General features: G+C 42.1%; 1 protein-coding gene and 1 long non-coding RNA gene across 23 annotated transcripts in view; both read left to right on the top strand.

Annotated features, from left to right (window-relative positions):
• Window positions 1–21,915, top strand: part of FARS2 (phenylalanyl-tRNA synthetase 2, mitochondrial) — a 621,462-nt gene that overhangs the window by 394,935 nt on the left and 204,612 nt on the right. Inside the window, exon 10 of one of the 22 annotated variants that reach the window (XM_040460419.1) lies at window positions 13,809–13,876. The exons of 20 other annotated variants lie outside the window; for them this stretch is intronic. In XM_040460419.1, coding sequence (XP_040316353.1) covers window positions 13,809–13,876 — 68 coding nt within the window. Of the gene's footprint in view, window positions 1–9,295; window positions 9,330–13,808; window positions 13,877–21,915 lie in introns of those variants that run through there. One more of the 22 variants, XM_040460424.1, reaches the window with a different exon arrangement.
• On the top strand, window positions 18,196–19,200 carry LOC121020404 (uncharacterized). The gene is made up of 2 exons (XR_005786121.1): window positions 18,196–18,654; window positions 18,920–19,200. It is a non-coding gene; the product is annotated as an uncharacterized LOC121020404 (long non-coding RNA).

Here is a 21,915-nt window from a genome sequence, read left to right as displayed (position 1 = left end):
CGAGAGAGGACTGCTATGGTCTCAACATTTATACAGAATTTTACTGGAATAATCACTTATCTTATCCCAGCACTTATTAAATATGGTAATCTCTCCTAGATGATCGTCTGTCCAGCAACACACACTGTGTGCACTTTTTGGAATTCTGTAGTGATGGTGGAATAAGCATTTCTAACACATTCTTTTTGGCAGTTGCCACATTGCATTGTATTTATACAGTTCCCACTACTGCACTGCCAGTTACTGCCAGACGCTGGGTCTGTAACTTTCTACTCTATTTGAGATATAAAACATAGCAACTACTCAATAAACATTTTTTTTTTTTATGAGTGAATGATAAAAAGGAAGAAAAGCCAGCAACAACATACTTCTGTCATGTTTTCTGCAGATAAAACTGGCATCCCTTTCTATGTAGAGGAGACCCCATTTGGTAACATTTTGCACCTGGGTGACCAGAAGCCTTTACAACCCATATCCATTATGACGGTTTCTTACTGAGGAAAAACAGAGTGGAGAGGAGAATTGCTCCTTAGGAACAGAAATTAGGTCATAGCAAGTTAGATTCTGAGTAAACTGCTGGTTTAAAAATAATGTTTTTGAGACCAGTGTTCAAATAGAGAAAAGGAAAAAAAATGCCTTTCAAGAAGATTGGTTGTATCCTCTGTAAAATATATTTTAAAGCTCTGAGCATCCAGGATCAGAAAAGTGTGGGGTGTTGGAAGTATGCAAATTATTCATGATTACCTAGGAAACCCTTTTCTGATTGGAAGAGGGGCAATTGCAAGGTGGAATAGAAATTCAGAGAGTCAAATCATGACATGCTTGTGTGTATGTTTGTTTGCCACAAGATGAGGAACAAGGGAAGTTTTTGAAGGAACATAACATGAAAGGAAGAAAAAAAGCTGTCTGTACAGGGAAGGCAGAAAAACCTTCGCTGTCTTGAATGTGGACTTTCCAAGCCACCTGTGTACCTAAGGCATGCCATTTGGCATAATAGGAATAGTGGACCCCTGACATGGCTGCCAACATCCTTTTCTGGAAGCATCTTCTTCCCCAATATGCATGGTTAATAGGAGAGCATCTACACTGGTCCAGTGGGACTCTGCCCCTCGGCCTAAGTGATTGATCCAGGGGTGAGCACCTGATAAAGCTGGGCCAGTAAGGCCTATTCTCCATAATGTTTGGATAGAAGACCAAAGAGAGCTTAAGCTGTGAGTGACATACCTAGGAACCATCTCTGGCCATGTGTCCCATGCGGGGAGAATGTGGTAAGCAGAGAGGGAGAAGGAAGCAGCAGAACGGAGATGCAAGATAGAGAGAAGATGCTGGTATCGTTGAGTCCCAGGTTCCATTGTGTTCTGGGGCCCAGCCGCACCCTGCCCTTTCCACAGCTTGGTTGTCCAATCCTTGGTCAGATTCCCTAAGCAAGTGTGACTCCCTTGTTGTTTCATTTGAGTTTTCATTATTTGAGATCAAGTGATTTCTAAGACTCATAATCGCAGACTTTTGGCACTGGAAGAGGGCAGGAAATAAGAGGGTGACAGGCAGAAGTCATCAGCTTCCTTTCCGGAGAACTCTGGAGAACTGCAGAGATGAGGCTGCAGAGGGCCCTTGAGCTCCAAATGTTTCTATTCAGTATAATTTTGAATGGTCCTTTCCTCTTAGCTAGAATAGCTAAAAATTCATGTGTCTCAAGTTGTGACTCATTCATTCTAGTGAATATGTATTTGAACATTACCATGGGTGAGGCACCATGATATCTATGATATTTATGGTCAGGAGATATTCAAATGACTTTTTAGGGGCACCTGGGTGGCTCAGTCAGTTAAGTGTCAGACTTCAGCTCAGGTGATGATCTCATGGTTTGTGGGTTCAAGCCCTACATTGGGCTCTGGGCTGACAGCTCAGAACCCGGAGCCTGCTTTCGATTCTGTGTCTCCCTCTCTCTCTCTCTCTGCCCCCCCCCCCCCACTGTTTCTCTCAAAGCTAAACACTTAAAATATTTTTAAATGATTTTTTAAATGAGTCCTTGTCCTCAAGGAGCTCACACTCTGATAGGAGGTCAGTGCACATAGATATTTGCAATTTTTTTTTTCAACGTTTACTTATTTTTGGGACAGAGAGAGACAGAGCATGAACGGGGGAGGGGCAGAGAGAGAGGGAGACACAGAATCGGAAACAGGCTCCAGGCTCTGAGCCATCAGCCCAGAGCCCGACGCGGGGCTCGAACTCCCGGACCGCGAGATCGTGACCTGGCTGAAGTCGGATGCTTAACCGACTGCGCCACCCAGGCGCCCCTAGATATTTGCAATTTAATATGAGAAGTGTCAGGTGAGAGACGGCGCCACCACGGTTTCAAGGAAGAGCATCATGTCACTTTGCCTTAAATGCCCAAGAAATGTTTACAGATTATGTTTCAGCTGACAAATAAGAATTAGGTATGGAATGGGCCAAGAAATTCCAGGCAGAGTAGACAGCAGGCACAGAGACAGGAACACAGAGATATGAACATAATTGAGTGTACCTAGCATACAGGAAGCTTGGCAGAGCCAGGAGGGCAGGGAGGAAGGGAAGGGAATAAAGCTGGAGAGTTTGGGAGGGGCCAGACCTTAAAGGCCTGGTATTTCCTTATAAACATGTGGTCCTCTCTGGTAGAATATGCGGGTACTCATTGAGCTAATTCAGCTGTTTTCAAGTTTGTAAGTGATTGTCTTGAGACTGTGCTGGCCATGGGGTAAGGTTGGAGGTAGGGTAAGGTATGGAAGCACATCTGAATGAGAGGAGATAATTGTCTGAGCTGAGACCATGGCTGAAGCCTTGTGGGAAAAGCTGACTGATGGAAAGGAAATTCAGTAAAAATCCACAGGAAATGTGGACCCATTTGGGAGAGACAACCTAGACGAAGGGGCCAAATACCACTCCCCAGTCCTGAGTGTTATGACTATGAGGATGGGGGCTGACCTTGAGGCAGGGGTTAAGTAGAGGGAGCAGTGGTTTGGAGGAGGTGATTTTAATTACTTCTGGTCTTCTGTTTTTTTGGGTTTTTTTTTTTCAAGTCTATTTGAGAGAGAGAGAGAGAGAGAGAGAGAGATTGCGTGCACACAAGGTGGGGAGGGGCAAAAAGAGATGGGAGAGAATCCTAAACAGGCTCTGCACTGTCAGCATGGAGCCTGATGCAGGGCTCAGACTCAAGAACTGTGAGATCATGACCTGAGCTGAAATCAAGAGTAGGACACTTAACCGACTGAGCCACCCAAGCGCCCCACTTCTTGAGTTTTAGGTAGGCCACGTGGGAATGCTGACCTAAGAGCACATGAGCGAGAAGACAAGATTAGGATATACAGTTGGCAGCTCTAGATAGCAGGTGCCCAGGACATGTCTGGAACAGGAAAAGGGTAAGATGAGGAAAGAACAAACCCCAAGGAAGTCTTAAGGGACGGAAGAGAGAAAGACTGAGTGAAGGAATTAGGAAGTACAATCCAGGAGGTCCACGTAGAGGAGCAGAGGCTGGGGGACAGAAGCCATGGAAGGTTCTGTCTTGCAGGAGCGAGATTATAGAATGCCGTCAGATAGATCTGCCAAGACCACATGGATTTGGCCAATAGGAGGCCTTCAGTAGGAAATTCAATGATAGAAAATACTTTGGTTAATCATATTTCTTCTCATTTCCCCCCTGTTGTGCCTTCATGAATATTTATCCCACAAATGCTAGTAATTAGAGAATACTTGATTTAACGGGTAGATACAGAGGATTGATGTGTTACGGAGCAAACAAAATGTCCTTACTCTAGCACTTAAACCTGCCTCTTCAGGGTTATGTGCTTGGTAATTTTCATTTACAATAATGTTGTAGGGAAGTTTCACTTTTCAGACACTTACCTGTTTTATTTTCCCTTCCTGCATAGCTCATTTAAGGGATAGATAGAGCAGGTGAAGGATATCCATTAGCCCTTTCCGAGAAGCAGGGATTATACTGGAGTGATAGAGATTACTCCCCAGCACCAATTAAATTAATTAAATTCACTTGGGCCTGTATATAGCCACTGTATTTAACTTAAGAAAGGATATGGCATGCAAATGAAGACCTGAAAATATGAATGGAATTTGGAATTTGAACAATACTTTGATCAGCATTTCCTAAAATGGCACATGGGGAAGAAAAAAACTCCTTAAGGTTGCATATGCTTCCCTTTACTTCTGTAAGACAGGGGAACCTAGGCACCTGCTGTGCAGCTCTGCCTCCTCCAGAAGATAAAGCCACCCCTTGGGAACAGAAGTGCAGTATAATACAAAGTACACACAGCTCCTGAAATTAGACTTGACCTCCACTCGCCTCTGGAGCCAAAAACAGCCTCCCCAAAATGAGAGAAAGAAAGCTAGGAAAAGAAGGTGTGAGGAGCATATCGCAAGGAGAACCAAGAAGAGCTGGTTTTGATTATATTTAGAATGTTATATTTTTTTTTTAACCTGGATTGAATCAATGAATACCTGCACATTGAACTTCTTTTCAGGATTCCTACTGCCAGGAAATCTATTTCAATATGAATCCCGAATAATGTCATATCACGTCTGATACAGGAATATACCTGGCAATATTAAACAGATCAAATTCTTCAGAAGACTAGTCTGAATAGAAGCTGTTCTTAGCATAGTTAAAGTAAAGGAGATCAGTCTAGGTATTCAAGATGAAAAATCCTAATAGTTAATAGAAAACCAAAATTCAAGGTCCCGCCAACCTTCAGAGCAGAGTGGTTTCAAGTGCGTCTCAGAAAACATGTGTTTTAGAGATTTTAGCCGGGGTGGGGAGAACACATTTTCATGTCTTTTTCTGGGGTGCCCTTCCTCCCTGCCTTTAAATCATCTGATGTCTCCAGTAGTGCCTGCCCTGCCCCTTAGACAGCTTAGTTCAGCCAATGGCTGGACCAGGTGGAGATCGAAATTGGATCCCATAACATATGACCAGATTTATACATCGTAATGACACCATTTAATTATTTTAAATAATGCTTTTACTTAGGTTTCCTACTTATGGTACTACAAGGAGGATTTTTATTCTTCTAGCTCAGGCCGTAATATAAAAATGGCACGACAGTTATTGTATTCCTAATTACAAATTTGTTTAATTAAAATTACATTCAGTCATTCTGACATACATACTTTCAAGCAACTGTGAAATAGAGCTATTATCATCTTTTGGTATGCTGCCTTGAGTGGCTAATAATTTTAGTTAGGTGGTAGTTTTAGGTCCTTATTATCAGTAAATATGAAAAATAAAGCTAGAATAAAACAGTAGCAGTAATTTCAAAATTCATATTTGTTTATCAATTGGGCCTTTGCATTATGTTTTTAAAACCAGTTTCTTGGGGTGCCTGGGTGGTTCAGTGGGTTAAGCGTCCGACTTTGGCACAAGTCATGATCTCACAGTTCATGTGTTCGAGCCCCGCATTGGGCTCTGTGCTGACAGCTCAGAGACTGGAGCCTGCTTCCGATTCTGTATCTCCCTCTCTCTCTGCCCCTCTCCTGCTCGTATTCTGTCTCTCTCTCAACAATAAATGAACATTAAAAAAATAAAAAATAAAAAATAAATAAAAAATAAAAAAATAAAAAAATAAAAAATAAACAGTTTCCCACCTGAGGCCTCCAATAAAAATCAAGAAATCATATGTGTTAAAATATCTGCTGGATGTATTCTGTGGAAAAATAGGTCCAAACAATCCATAGCAGATGTGAGGAGGAGGAGATCTCTACTGCATTTTATCCCTGAATCTAAGTCTCCGATTCATGGATGTCTGACAAATCTGTTTTAAATTGGTGGCCATGTAGATGTGTCCCCATGGAAAGGCTACTCTCAACTTATTTTTCTATTGTTTTTAGTGAGGTGAAATTTACATGAGTGAGCAATACAGTGACATTTAATACATTCACAGTATTGTGTAACCACCACATCTCTCTGCTTATCTAGATCCAAGATGTTTTCATCACCCCAAAGAAACCCCACACCTTGCTTCCCTGCTTCCCTTTCCCCACTCCTTCCATCCCTCAGCCCCTAACTGCCACTAGTCTGCATTCTGTCTCGGTGGGTCTCCCTATTCTGAATATGTCATATACACTGCATGTTAGCCAACTTGACATTACATTACATTTTAAAAAATGGAGTTATATAGTATGTGACCTTTTGTGTCTGGCTTCTTTCACTTAGCATGTTTTTGAGGTCCATCTACCTTATACCGTGTAGCAATACTTCATTCATTTTTATGGCTGAGTAATTTTCCATTGTACGTAGAAACATATATTTTATTTATCCATTCCTTTCCTGGTGGGTATTTAGGTTGTTTCCACATTTTGGCAACTGTAAATAATGCAGGTATGAACATGTATGCAAAAGCATTTGAGTCCCTGTTCTCAATTCTTTTGGGGATATACATAGGAATAGAGTTGCTGAGTCATTTGGTAATTCTGTTTAACTTTTTGAGGAACTGTCCAACTGCTTTCTATGGTAGCTAAATCATTTTACATTCCCACCAGCAATGTACATGGGTTTCAGTTTCTCTGCATACTCTCTGACACTTGTTCCTTCCTCCATCTCCCCCTCCCTTCCATCCATCCATCCATCCATCATTTGGTTTCGATATATATGTCCTTAGCAACTAACTAATCTTTTCATAAAGTCCTTTGTTGAGCTGTAAGAGTTCTTTATATGTTCTGGGCACTTATTACACCAAACTTTTTATTGCCTCTTAACCTCTTGAAAGTTACAAATTATTTCCTTCTTTCTTTTCTTCCTCTCTCCCTCCTTTTTTTTTATACCACATTTTTATTATTATTTAAATTTTAGTTAACATACAGTGCAATATTGGTTTCAGAAGTAGAATTCAGTGATTCATCACTTACATGCAGCTCATCACAAGTACCCTCTTTACTACCCATCTAGCTCATCTCCTACCCACCTCCTTCCATCAGCCATTTGTTTTCTATCGTTAAGAGTCTCTTGTTTCCCTCTCTTCTCTTCCCCCCTCTTCCCATATGTTCATCTGTTTTATTTCTTAAATTCCACATTTGAGTGAAATCATATGGTATTTGTCTTTCTCCAACTGACTTATTTCACTTAGCATGATACATTCTAGCTCCATCCATTCTTTTCTTTCTTATATGTTAAAAATATTAGATTTGGGTATTAGATATAATGGATCTTTATTTTAAGAAAAGAAAGATAATTTAAATTCCCTATAATTCAACCACTCACAGATGAGCACTGTTTTCATTTTTATGTCCTTCTTCTAGTCTTTTTTTTTAATATATAGAATGAACATGCATACATATATTTTCAGAGAATTCTGCTTTCATCGTGTACTATTTAAATTTTTTAATGCTTTTTTGATGTGGAAAAGTTATACTTATTTACATATAATTATCAGAGCACTTCGTTGTTTCAGTGACTGGTGGAATAAAATCTTTCCATGTGCTTGTTAATCATTTGAATACTTCTCATAAGAGTTGGGGTTTTATAAACAATAAAACCTGTCAGATCAACTTGTATAAGCTATTTATATACCCAGAATCCTAGTCCACTTTCTCTCATGGTTGTTATGATTTTTTTTCAGATTGTTATCTGCCTTTTATTCTGTGTGGTGTCTGGGACATAGCAATATTTTATCTTCTTTCGTATTGTCATATCTAATGTTTTTTTTTTTCACGGATTCCTTCAATTGTCTTAAAAAGTCCTTATCTAACATGTAAAGGATTATATAAATATTTACTTACATTTTCTCTTTTTCTTTTATTTATTTATTTATTTATTTATTTTTGAGAGAGCACAAGCAGGGGAGGGGCAGACAGAGAGGGGGACAGAGAATCTGAAGTGGACTCTGTGCTGACAACAGCGAGCCTGATTTGGGGCTTGAACTCACGAACCCTTAGATCATGACCTGAGCTGAAGTGGGATGCACAACTGACTGAGCCACCCGGGCACCCCTACTCACATTTTCTCTTAAGTTGTTTATTTAAATTGTATTTCTGGATCCATCTGGAACTTACGATGGTATTGCGAGATGAGAGGGTCACACTTTTATTTTCCTAAATAGCTAACTGTCTTTCCTGATACCATATACAAGATCAATAATTTGCAATAATAGAATCTGTTACCAAAGACATGAAACCAATTACTTTACTCAGTTTTGTTTTTTTTTTTTAAAAGACACTTAAACACTGGCATATATATGAACTGGGTCATCTATGCCTTGGTTTACATGTATTCCTATTCTCACTAAATGAGTAGCCACACTGTCATGTCAGACCAGAGTAGCCATGTGGCTACCCCAAGTCTCTCTTCTGGAGGCTGCATTGTCATCTGAGGACACTGGGAAGCAAAGCCTTTGCATGTCCTTTGTCCCAGGCAAATGCTTATGTGTCAGATTGATCAGGTTCCTGAGATTGGGCTGGATTGTGGTTTCTGGGGTTCAGTTAACCTTCAGTAGCTACACAATGTAGTTGTTGCCATATTCTGTCTTATTTCATGTTATGTCCTGGAAGGAATAGAGCATGTCATTGCCCAGAGCGGGGAAGCCTTTGTGGGGTAGTGGCTGCAGCATGGGCTCTGGAGTTGCCTTCAGTTCAGCTCCTATCTTTGTCACTTGTTGGCCTGTGGGACTTTAAGCAGCTGGCTTTATCTTTCTAAGCCTCAGTTTCTTTATCTTTAAAATGGACTTAACATTAGGGCCTACTTTATAAGGCTATTTTGCAGTGCCTGGCACATAAGTATACAATAAATGTTAATACTGTTGTTGATGGTGATGTTAATATCCTAGCGGTGAATTTCTTCTGGGAGAAACTAACTTTAATTAAATGCAAGCATTAAACACACACCAAGAACAGCAAAGCATCTAGGTTGGAAAGCTTTATATGTTGTATTTACTATAGTTAAGCTCATACTCAAATTAAGCATCCAGTTGCTCAACGATTGTTTGTTGCAAGCAATAAAGTTGCTTTCTCAAGGTCTTAATTATATTGGATTAAAAGACAGAAAAAGAAGGTTGAGTATATGACAAGAGAAGAAAAGTATGGTGGGGTTAAGATATGAGAAAGGAATTTTTTTAGCATCTTAAGAAAACATTAATTATAATTAATTATACTGGGGGGGTGGGGCGGGGTAAGTGCTGTATATGCTGCTGGTAGAAAAGTGGGACAAAGGAGAGGAGAAGGACGCCCCATGCCAGGAAATGATGCCAGCACATCTGTTCACAGGGCGGTATCTGATGAGACTTCCACTCTGGACAGGCCCTATGTCTTTGTATCTCAGGGTTTTGATTCAGGCCTGATGTCTACACCACAGAGTCTGAATACCAGAGGGATCCTGCACAAGGCAGACGGCACTTTGTATTCTGATTTGGAATTCAGCAAGAAGTTCATTCAGTGATGTAAGTGAATACCAACTAGTTACTGTCAGTGTTCATGAAACAAGGGATAGCAATCATTTTTAGGAGCTATCACTATTTTGCCATCATCTAGTGGAATTTTTTTAATGTTTATTTTTGAGAGGGAAAGACAGAGTGAGTGGGGGAGGGGCAGAAAGAGGAGGACACAGAACTCGAAGCAGGCTCCAGCCCTCTGTCAGCACAGAGCCCAACATGGGGATTGAACTCACCAACCACGAGATGATGACTTGAGCCAAAGTTGGACTCTTAACCGACTAGGCCTCCCAGGCACCCCTCTATTGTTATTTTTATGTCTATTTCATGGTAAAATAATTATCAAAGCACATCAACTATTAGACATCTAGTTTTAAATAGCATAGTTATATTGACTTACAAAAAGCAATTGCATTTCTTTTTGAGTTTTAAAGACATGTGATAGGTTTATTTGGGTGTTTTGTGTTAATCAGCATTTCTGTTTGGAGATGTGTAATGAGCATTCCAAACTTCAAACTCATATATGCATTTATAACACTGGATGTACCTAAGAAAATGGCCACACTTAAGTGGAAGACTAAAAGTATACATCTCTATGAGGAAGTGTAGTTCTTGTATATGGATGTGTGTTTGAGCTTGACTATAGAACCCTGAGCTTTTGCAGCTAAGGCTTGAGAGCATAGTGGTTACCTTTTGGGGTATCTGCATAGCTACTAGTGATTTCCCCTCCTCTGTGAACACCTCCTCTCTCCCTCTCCAGAGCAGTGGGCCCTGGCAGCCATGTTGTGCAGTGAGGCTTCCTCTCTACACCACCCTACCCCTAGTCCCAGTCTCAGATGATTGGACCCAGACAGATGCTTGACCCATGAGAATTTACAGCTGGGGATGACAGGGATTAAGTCATTCTTCGACAGAGGTACTTTCCATGTTGTCTTTTTGCCTTAAGGAGCAGAGAGGCAAAGAATGGCAGTTTACAGAGAAGAAAACCAAGCAGATATACAGACAGAAGTAGAGACAGAAGGCCAAGATGAAATCCAGAGGGCAGTCAGGTCCCTTATTCCTATGCTTTCCTGGGGCTGGAAGGCCTTCCTCTCCCAGGCTGTTTGGCTCCTGAAACAAATTCCCCTTTCTTGTGGAGCCAGCAGGACGAAAAGTAGATTTCCTTAACTTGCCCCAGGCATCCAGCTAAGGTACCCTGGAAGTACAGTGGTATCCTGTTTCTGTCCCCTGAGAGCCTCTTTGTTAGCCTAAGTGCTTAAGTACGTTCGCTGGCAATTAGGAGCTCTGCTGCCTAAGTGTCTACTTCAATCCGTCAGTTACACTTTCTGACCCACTGCATTGGCACAACAGCTCCCATGTCAGGGAGTGGGCAGAGAGTGCCTCCCAAATCGAGAAAAGCCACTCCAGGCACCAGATGGCAAGGAGAATTTCATAGAACATATTGGTAAGAAGTGAAGCCTCTTTGCTAATACTTTCCCTGAACACTGTCAGTTGAAGGGAGCTTCAGGCAGGCGTACAGGGAGACAAATAAATGCACACAGCCATCCATCCCGGCATGAGGTCCACAAGACATTCCCAGGAGCGTGGCAAACTCATGAGAAGAGGAAGGAGAATAATCCAGAGCAGAACAAGGAACAACCGATTGCCAGGTCAGACTGAGCTGTTCCTGGTGAGGAGGACTAGGGCCTCAGAGTCCACATCCTCAACACATCCCATACAATCAGCTGTGTCTGAATTAACTGTGAGAATAAAAGCAAACCTTTGTTGAGAGCTGTGTCTAAATTAACTGTGAGAATAAAAGCAAACCTTTGTTGAGGGCTGTGTCCACTGGCTGCGGCTCAGCACTAAGTCTTTATTCGCCGGACCTCATTACACCTTTACACCTCCCTTGAGAAAAGGTTGTGCGCTTCCGTTTAGATACCAGGCACCTTAGGTGAAGCATCTCACCCGCCTCTAGTGGCGGAGCCAGGATTCAACCCCAGTTGAATGTGTGAGCCCCGGACACGTTCCTACCAAATCACTCTACTGCTTCCAGCATGTGGCTTGAAATTGCTCGCCGGCCCCTTTGGTGTTGTGCTAGAGACCCACATTCCTTTGCTGGGGCCACCATGATAAACACCACAGACTGGGTTGCTGAAACAAAGGAATTTATTGTCTCCATGGCCTGGAGGCTAGAAGTTCGAGATCAAGGTGTCAGCAGGATTGACTCCTTCTGAGGCATCTCTCCTTGACTCAGATGCCACATTCTCCCCACGTCCTCACATGGTCTTTCTTCTGTGTATGTCTGTGTCCTGATATCTTCCTGTAGGATTGGGGCCCACTACATGGCCTCATTTTAGGTTAATTACCTCCGTAAAGACCCTGTCTCCAAGTGAGGTCATATTCTAAGGTACTGAGAGTAAAGACTTCAACATATGAATTTGGGGGGACAAATTCAGCCCACAACAGCTCCTAAAGGAATTTTATGGATAGTTCTGGGTTTCTGTCCCCAGTCTGATATCTAAGGTGGGCAGTGAAAACAAGGAGCACCCTTGTAGAGCAGTCGCTCCTGGCTGGGGATGCTGTACCATATACAGGGAGATGCTACTGTCTGATCACTCTCTGATCCCATATTCTAGCACAGGACTGTAAAAAGATAACATGCTTTGCTTTTGCTTTTGCCTTGTAGCATTGCTTTTCACAATGAAATGAGCTACTTTAGGCACTGAAGCTTGCTCTGGGGATGTGCAACCAGTAGGGAAGACACAAAATCCACCCAGTCTCAGAGCAGGCCTCCCTGAGAACTGACCTCTCTCAGGATTGGGTGCCTTGCTAGCTAGCACCCAGGAAGCTTGTCTCATGCCCCTGTTATGTGCTTCCCACAACAGGGCTTGACCATGATGGTGCCTGGGCACCCAATGGTGTCTATTTCACAGCTCCTAATGACTCTTTTTCTCTTGTGACACGTCCAGCTTCCCCACAAGGGAAGATCTGATTGGTCCGTAGAGTCACTGCCATGAGGGGGGCCTCTGCTGGATAGAGCTCAAGACACTCATCGCTGCCTGCCCAACCCCCATCCCCAGTCCAGTCATCAGAGGCCTGCAGATGGGGTCACGTAACCTGAGCATGGATTGATGTAGGAGAAAGAGCTCTGCATTCTACCAGCCTCTGTCCTGTTTTGGGACAGGTCACTTAGCTTCTCTGAGCCACTGGTTCATCATTCTGAAAAAACTGATATAATAACCCTACCTTAAAATCAGTATTATAAGTCTAAAATGAGATGAAGTTCTTAAAAATACATCCAAATGTTTTAAAGCAAAGTGATTGAATTTTTAATTTTAACATGTGTTTCTTCAGCCTTCTGTTTGACTGCTGATGTATTCCCAGTGCCTGTTACTGAACCTTTGTATCTCATGTCCTGTCAGGGGAGTTTTTTAACCAGAAGCCATATTGGTCTCAGTGATTATGTGAAATTTGCATATGAAATGTTCTAATGTTTGTACCCTGCACTTAAAGAACTTCTGAAGACTTGTGTTCATCAGGGAATCTTGTCGGACATATTCGGAATATTTGGGGGAATTTTCAGAAATGAGAAGTAGCTGCTTCTTGCTAAAGTATGGTTCACAGTTGAGCAGGTCATTTGCATAAATAGCCCATGGGGAGCCATGGTGTCTTGGAAGGGCCACATTTTGTGAACTGGGGAATCAGATCCATCTTCCTCTCTTCTTTAATCAGAGTTTGGCTCTTGCTCTGCAAACAGGTCAGTGAGATGAGAGCAGGTGCCAGTGATGGCTCTGGAAGTGTAGGGCCTTGTAAGGATCCATGATGTCCTTGTAGTATTCCACTGGCAAGTGAGGTCCCCTGCAGAACCAATCTGTCACTCACCAAGAGAGATGTGGCCAGTACCCATCACGGGGGTAGGTCCTGGGCATCTGACTAGAAAGAACATGCAATTCTTGGAAGGGTCACCTACTTTCCTCTCCTTGCTTCAGGGCTTCAGTGCCCAAGGGTCACATACTTTCCCTATGGTGAGTTGTCTCTTTAATCAACTCTCCACTCATCTGGTGGGTTTCTGAATAACTTGTTTTAATCACACTCCATTTTACTAATAATATGCTTCACTATTGGACAGAGGTTTTAAAGGTTGTGTCCTTAAATAACATTTAACTTTTTTGTCAGGGTGTGTCTTTGAGGTCTCTTTTTCCTGGAATCCCATGTGGGTACTTTTCTTAGGGTGTATGTGTCTGTGTGTATATGTATGCTATTGTGCACCAGGTCTGTATAAGGTACTGTATTATGTAGTGATACAGTGGGAAGACTGAGGCTCAGAAGTCTAATTCACCCTCCTGATGTTACACAGCTATTCAGTAATCATGCAGGTCTTAAAAGCAACACAGTGGCTCTGACTTTTTGCTTTTTATGCAGAACAACCAAATTAAATCTGGGAGCTGGCCATCCCTCCTACTTGGAGCACCAGGATTTTACTTTTCCAGGTCAGTGTCCCAGACTCAAGTCCTGACTTGAGCAGTTTCATGCAGAGGTCCCTGGCAGCCCAGGCTTTAGGACAGAGCCCCCACTGCTCTGTTCCCAGTGCAGGCTGGAGACAGGCCAACCCCTCTTCCTGTTGGGGCAGTGCCGTGAGGGCAGTGGACAGCTATTTTGGAAGATGGTCCTTATTTTCAAAACACTATTCATTTCCCTTGGACTTTTCCTACTCAAAGTGGTGTGTCATTGCAGGATCGCAGAGCCGAGAGGCATCCCGGCCCATTCTGTTCCACGGGTGTTTCGTACACTGACTGTCCATTATATTTTGTGTGTCAATGGTCCTAGAGACAGCATGCTCCCAGACTGCATTCCCTTGGTGTCAAGTGCAGGTAATGAAACTCAGGGTTAATTTTAGCCCAGGAAACTGTACAGAAGATGCTTGCTTATCCAGAATGCTTATCTGTGAGTTACTGCACATACCAAGTGTGGGTTACTGGATATCAAAGTTCAAATACTGAGGCCACCGGGCAACCTTAATAGTACAACTCAAGGACTCCTTTCCTTGGGAAACCTCTCATGATACCCCTGTCCTCCAGGGAAAGTTGTTCATGTTGGTTTTCACTATGCCCATATGTACATCCATCAGAAAGCCACTAACATTTCATTGTACTTCATATTTTCATGTGTCTCCCACTAGACTGTGAACTCAAGGGTAGGAATTTTATCTTATTGATCTATTTTTCTCAGGGCTTGCCATAATGATGGGCAATTAGTAAATATTTACTAAATGAATAAAATCTTCTTAGCCATAGACTTACAGCAGTCCCCCCTTATCCACAGGAGGTACATTCCAGGGCCCCCAGAGGATGCCTGAAACTGCAGAGAGTGCCAAACCCTGTATATGCTATGTTTTTCCTCTACACAACATATCACACCTGTGATAAAACTTAATTTATAAATGAGGTACAGAAAGAGATTAACAACATAATATAATAGAACTATATAACAATGTACTGTAATAAAAGTTATGTGAATGTGGTCTCTCTCTCTCTCTCTCTCTCTCTCTCTCTCTCTCTCTCAAAACACCTTTACTGTACTATATCATCCTTCTTATGATGTGAGATGACAAAATGCATACATGATGAGATGAAGTGAGGTGAGTGACATAGACATTAGGCTAACTACCGACCTGTTGATAATAGGTCAGAAGGAGGACTGGTTGCTTCCAACTGCAGTAGACCATGGGTAGCTGGAACCCTGGAAAGGAAAGCTGTAGACAAGCGGAGGAAGTCTGCCATATGCTCATACTATACACATATGTACATATGTGTATGTGTAATGTGTATATGTATACGGACTGTAACACACATACATATATATGTGTACACATATATATTATATAAGACCTATTTCAGATACCAGTAGCTTCTCATTTTCAGGGGACAAGTTCATTGCTGCTATGGAGAACTATAAATGTAGAACATTAAAGGCTTAACCATGAGCTATGCTGATCCAGGACAATCCATGTATAGTGCTCTTCTAAATATTCTGAATCCAAGATGTGTCTCTTTTCTTTTAAGTCACTTGACCATTGTTTAAGCTTTCTGATTATTTGGATTAAGGGCTAATGATGGTTTACTCCAAGCTAAAACAGTTACTTTGAAAATATAAACTCTTAATTTTAAAACCTTTTGGAATATCTCAACTTCTTCTTTCCCCTTTTAAAACTGTAATTGAGAGTTGACATTCTAGCGTATCCTGTCTTTGCCCTGCTTGTAGAATCTAACCCAGCACCTCAGGAAGAAGAATGGAAGAGGATTTTTTTAAATGTCAAAAAATAAAAATAGAACTTCCTCCTGTGCATCTCACTCTAGCTTCTGTGGCAGACCTCGGATGCCTGCTTTCTAGGATTAGATAAGAAAGTCATTTGCACAGCTGTAAACAACTTAAAAGAAGGGCAAATTTGAAATGCACTGTGTTCCTGATTTGAGTCCAATGTGCCAGTAGGGCAGGCACAGAAGGATGGGGCCTCCAAGTGAACTCACTAGGCGCATCAGACCCTCCACAGCCCAGTCTTTGCCTTCAGAGCTCCCTCTGCGTCCTCATGACATTCCAGGGCCACATCCTCCATGAGCATGTTTCCTCTGGCCCTGGCTGGGCCTGACCCTGCAGTGCCCACCATCTTGACATAAACATGGCCCCATCCCAGAGAGATGGGACTGAAGGAGTGACACTAAGAGCTTGAAACATGAGTTTCAGGAAGAAGCTTGATTAGCCGCTTTTTAAAGAAATAGTTGTTTTAGATTAAGGAAATAAATAGTTCCACTCTAAGAAAAACTCTATCTACACACACACACACACACACACACACACACACACACACACAAATTTTCTTCCTGGAGGAGGAAGCAAATGTGTGTGGGTGAAACAAGGAACTGAAATAATAATCCAGCTTTGATCAAAACTCCTTGTTATAGTGTTCCCTCTGAAAATGATTTCTAATCAATGAGCGCTACCACAGAGCACCAAGGAGTAATTACCTTACATGTGTTTCACTCTGAGCTGTGATTAGAAACAAGATGTGAGATCAGAGGGGCATAAAACGAATATAAGAAGGAAAAAAATCTCAGATAGGAGCTGAAATGCGCAGGCTGTGGGATATTTAATAAGTTGGAGGCTTGTTCCAGGTAGTGATGTCGACATTCATTCATTTACTTCGTTAACATTTCCCTGCTGCACTGACGATAGCAGCAGGGTGTTCAGGTGACTTCTCACATTCTGCCCTTATATGCAACGACAGGGCAAGCAGCTGGCTCCCATTGAAGTGTGAGCATTAGTTCACAGGTGTTCAGGTAGCAGAGAGGGATTTGGGCTCCTAACCCTGCACCTGCACATTTCCCAGTGGTTAGGAGCCAGTTTTCAGCATGGACTGCTTGGTTCATGCTCCAGCCTGAGCAGTAGTGGAACCTGGGCCTTATGAGCCCAAGATGAGAGGCAGGGGCCTGGGAAAGGGACTCATACACTTGGAACAGTTCTACCAGTGAAAGAAAAACTTGAGAGGCTAGGGGCAAGTGTGTGGTGGGATTGTTGAGAAGGTGAAGACCCTTTGGTCTGTTGAGGAGAGAGGAGGTCTTTGGCCCAAAGTGTTTGCTGGGCATTTACTGAACCCATGAGAAAGACTTTCTTTTTATTTTTTTCTTTTTGAATTAGTGTTTTTCTTTTTTTTTTCTTTTATTCAAAACCAAGTTAGTTACCATATAGTGTAATGATGATTTCAGGAGTAGAATTTAGCGATTCATCACTTACATTTAACACCCAGTGCTCGTCCCAACAAGTGCCCTCCTTAATGCCCATCGCCTATTTAGCCCATCCTCCCCCAATACCCTGCCAGCAACCGTCAGTTTGTTCTCTGTATTAAGGAGTCTCTTATGGTTTGTCTCCCTCTCTCTTTTTATATTATTTTGCTGCCCTTCCCATATGTTCATCTGGTTTGTTTCTTAAATTCCACATAAGAGTGAAATCATATATTTGTCTTTCTCTAACTTATTTGGCTTAGCATAATGAACTCTAGTTCGATCCACATTGTTACAAATGGTAAGATTTCATTGTTTTTGATGGCTGAGTAATATTCCAGTGTGTATGTGTGTATACATACCACATCTTCTTTATCCATTTGTCAGTTGATGGACATTGGGCTCTTTCCATACTTTGGCTATTGTTGATAGTGCTGCTATACACATTGGGGTGCATGTGCCCCTTCAAATCAGCACTTCTGTATCCTTTGGATAAATACCTAGCAGTGCTATTGCTGAGTCATAGGGTAGTTCTGTTTTTAATTATTGTCCAGAGTGGCTGCACCAGTTTGCATTCCCACCAGCAATGCAAAAGGGTTCTTCTTTCTCTGTATCCTTGCCAACATCTGTTGTTGCCTGAGTTGTTTATTTTAGGCATTTTGACAGGTGTGAGGCATCTCATTGTGGTTTTGATTTATATTTCCCTGATGATTAGTGATGTTGAGCATCTTTTCATGGATGAAATGATGAAATCCAGCCATCTGGATGTCTTCTTTGGAAAAGTGTCTATTCATGTATTTTGCCCATTCTTCACTGGATTTTTTTTTTTTTTTGAGCGTTGAGTTTGATAAGTTCCTTATAGATTTTGGATGACTCTGTATCTGATACGTCATTTGCAAATATCTCCTCCCATTATGCTGTTTGCTTTTTAGTTTTGCTGATTGTTTCCTTCACTGTGCAGAAGCTTTTTATCCTGATGAGGTTCCAATAGTTTATTTTTACTTTTGTTTCCCTTGCCTCCAGAGACATGTCAAGTAAGAAGTTGCTGTAGCCAAAGTCAAAGAGGTTATTGCTGTTTTTTTCTTGAGGATTTTGATGGTTCCCTGAGGGAGAGTTTCTGAACTCCTAAGACTATATGGTGAACATATAATGAAAATACCTGCACACCAAGAAGCAAAAATGTTCACTCTGATGACCATCCTGCAGTAGGGCAATGCTCAGGCACAGAATGTTACTTTCATTTGTAAGACAGAGGATCCCTCCACAACGTGATCACTATTCAGCCACAGCACAGACCTGCTCCTTCCTTTCCTTGAGAGGTGCCAGTTGTGTGCACTGATTCCTTTTAACCCTTGTCTCCAAAGAACTGAAAGAATATCAGCATTTCTACACACATGATCTTGAATAGCCTCTCAGCATGTTTAGTGTATGATTTCCTTAAAAGCATTCTTACTAGGTGATACTCTTCCCAGAGAAAAGCTTGGAGGTCCAAGGTTTTTTTTTGTTTTGTTTTGTTTTTTTTTTTTGTTTTTTTTTTTTTTTTTTTTCAACGTTTATTTATTTTTGGGACAGAGAGAGACAGAGCATGAACGGGGGAGGGGCAGAGAGAGAGGGAGACACAGAATCGGAAACAGGCTCCAGGCTCTGAGCCATCAGCCCAGAGCCTGACGCGGGGCTCGAACTCACGGACCGCAAGATCGTGACCTGGCTGAAGTCGGAGGCTCAACCGACTGCGCCACTGAGGCGCCCCTGTCCAAGGTTTGATCTACCAGTTTTAAACTCATTATCAGTGGCTCACTTATCTTATGATGTTCCTACGGTTTCAACCTGCATCCCTACTCCCAGTAGGTGATAATATAGTTTTTAAAATTCTTATCCTTTGCCAAAGGATGGAAAGAAGCTAGAATGAGTGACAGGTTTACTGTAGTGTCATTCCCTGAATATGTTTACAAATGGGAAGAGCTACAAATGCAGGATCATCAAGGGCTCACCTTAATGTAACTTAGAAAATGGACCAAATAGACTCCCACCCCATAGTTGACCCAGGTCTCGTGATTCTGAAGAAGTGACATTTAGCACAGTATAGGACCTTACCGAATTTCTTTGCTTTAAAAACTTACCAGTTGACTTGGGTAAGACATTCTTTACACCTTCAGGGATACTTAAACACTTCCTATGTTATTCTGGAAACCTTTCACCCAGCAGTAAATATTATCAACCTCTGAAACAGTGAATGACAGTCAGCCTGCCACTGGTGTAAAATCAGGGACCGGAACAGAGCACCTTTCCCTGATGCAGTCAGAATTAAGACAGCCAGAATGTGCCTTAAGTATCTAAGAAAAACTTGACCAAAGCGCAGGGCCACTGCATCTGTTGTTATTTTAGATTTATTCAATTAGAGTCCCAAGCAAAGTAAATTGAGCTGTGTGGCTGATTTGAATATTACCTTGGAAGAGAGTATAAAGAGATTAACAAACCCTAAGGGACTAAGAAGGAGAGTGCCAGGCTCCTCCTTCTGTCCCCACACTTCGGCCGCCTTTTGCAGATTTGTTTACAAAGGACCAGAATCAAAGCAGGAGAGCAGACGTGCCTTTTGTTCAGTGCCTCACAGTCCTTTCTCTGCTTCACCATCATCAGAAATTTCCTCCGTGTGTGTGTGTGTGTGTGTGTGTGTGTATGTGTGTGTGTGTCTGAGAGACAGAGAGTGTGTGTGTGAACTACAGCAAAATCAAAGCTGGCATGTGTGGAAGCTTTCAAGTTGAGGAAGGAGGCCCATCCTGAGAACGGGGGACATTTGGTCCGGTTGAATTGTGCCTCTGTCTTGGCATTTGTGTTGTCTGGCACAGTCGGCTGCATTAAATTGACCTGGTGCCACAAAAAAATTGGCACATGAGAAATATTAAAATTAACTGCACAGGACTCACATTTCCTTAGGCTGTAGGGTAAGTTAACTATGCGTTTCAACAGAGAGCTTCCTCCGTTCTACCATCTCCAGTGCCATGTGGCGATTGGTTGTCTCCCACTTCATTCAAAGACTGAGGCATTTTTCCACGCGTTTTACTCATGATTTAACAGAGGTACAGGAATAGGATGATGCCAGGGAGGCCATCCTGTTTTCAGGATGCAAGTGGTATTTTTAAATCAGGTCTTTCATGCTTCGGCAGATTGAGATGGCAGTGAGTTTTCGAGTAGAGTAGGAAGCTGGACTGAGGACATAGAGGGAGCAGTAGGGGGAAACACCGAGGACAATGGAGAGGCCTTCTTGGGGATTACTTTTCACTCTTAATCATGACTTTTCAATGTCTTTCTTATTCCCTTGGGTCCTCACTGTTTTCAGGGTATGTCCAATGCTGCTTAACAAATAAAGTCTACAGTATTAGATTAGGAAAGAATATATCTAGGCTGCAGGGGCTCTGCCACTAACCAGCTGTGTGACCTTGGACTTATCTCTGAGAACCCACTTCCCACCTGTGAGATGAGGGAGGGGCTGGGGTCATGCCATTCTCTCTGTCTATTCCAGAGCTCCCCATCCGTGGTCTGCATCTCATGGCCTTGGATTCCCATCTGTGGCTCCTCTTCTCCAAAGCAGAAGAAGAATTGCCTAATGGGGTTTGGATGAGCAATCCATTTATTAAAACTGTTATGGTTCTCCTAGCTCCTTGTAAGTTTTTTTATCAGAGAATAGCTGGGGAGGGGAGATGAAACCCATCACTCCTTTACTTGTTATTAGCACTGATGAGTTTGAGATTTAGGAGGAGAATGAAAACAGTGGCCCAGATGTGTCTTTGGTTTAGTTTTGTTTGCTGTGTTCCTCCCCCACAGTTAGTAAGGGCATGACTGTTCTTTTACCACTTTATTCCATCCCGAGCAGGGAGTTTGACTTTGGGCTGGCCTCCCTTTTCCTGCCTCCTCTTTCCCTTCCTTCCTGGTAGGCACCAATGTCTTATTTATCTTTGTACCCTAAGCATAGTACTTGGCACATAACAGATGATCCAAATGTATTTGTCAGCTGCCTTGGTTCAAAAAGTAGACCAAGAATATGAGAAGGAATACTTGGAATTAACACTGGAAATTAATGTGATCAACCATGTCCTAAAAATAAAATGAAATTAACATTATAAGCTAGGAAAGACAGACCATGCACACATTTGCCAGCCTGGCCTTGAATAAATGTTGGCAAGAGTTATCGAAAAAAGTTTTGGGATGGATCGATCACTTCTTATTTCTGTAGCATCCTGGAAAATTTGTAGCTTGCTCTATCAAACACTCTGCAATCACTGCTTTCTTCATTCAGAAAGTTAGAGAAACTCATCCCTTACACCTTGAGAACAACAGAGCAAAAACCAGGTTCAGAATAAAGCATGACCTCTTGGGTTAGGCTTATTCCTAAGATATCTTATGGCTTTTGTTGCAAATGTAAATGGGATTGATTCCTTGATCTCTCTTTCCGCTGCTTCATTTTTGGTGTATAGAAATGCAACCAATTTCTGTACGTTGATTTTATATCCTGCGACTTTGCTAAATTCACATATCGGTTCTAGCGGTTTTTTGGTAGTCTTTCGGGTTTTCCACATAGAGTATCGTGCTTCGTGTGGAATTTAAGAAATAAAACAGATGCACATAAGGGAAGGGAACCAAAAATAAGATAAAAACAGAGAGGGAGACAAACCATAAGATACTCTTAAATACAGGGAACAAACTAAGGGTTGCTGGGGGAAGGCACTAAATGGGTGATGGGCATTAAGGAGGGCACT

This window comes from Herpailurus yagouaroundi, unplaced genomic scaffold, assembly GCF_014898765.1.
Source record: "Herpailurus yagouaroundi ecotype Mexico unplaced genomic scaffold, PumYag 250, whole genome shotgun sequence".
Taxonomy (NCBI): domain Eukaryota; kingdom Metazoa; phylum Chordata; class Mammalia; order Carnivora; family Felidae; genus Herpailurus; species Herpailurus yagouaroundi.
Note: the sequence above shows the minus strand (reverse complement) of the source record. Positions and strands in the feature narration are given on the sequence as shown.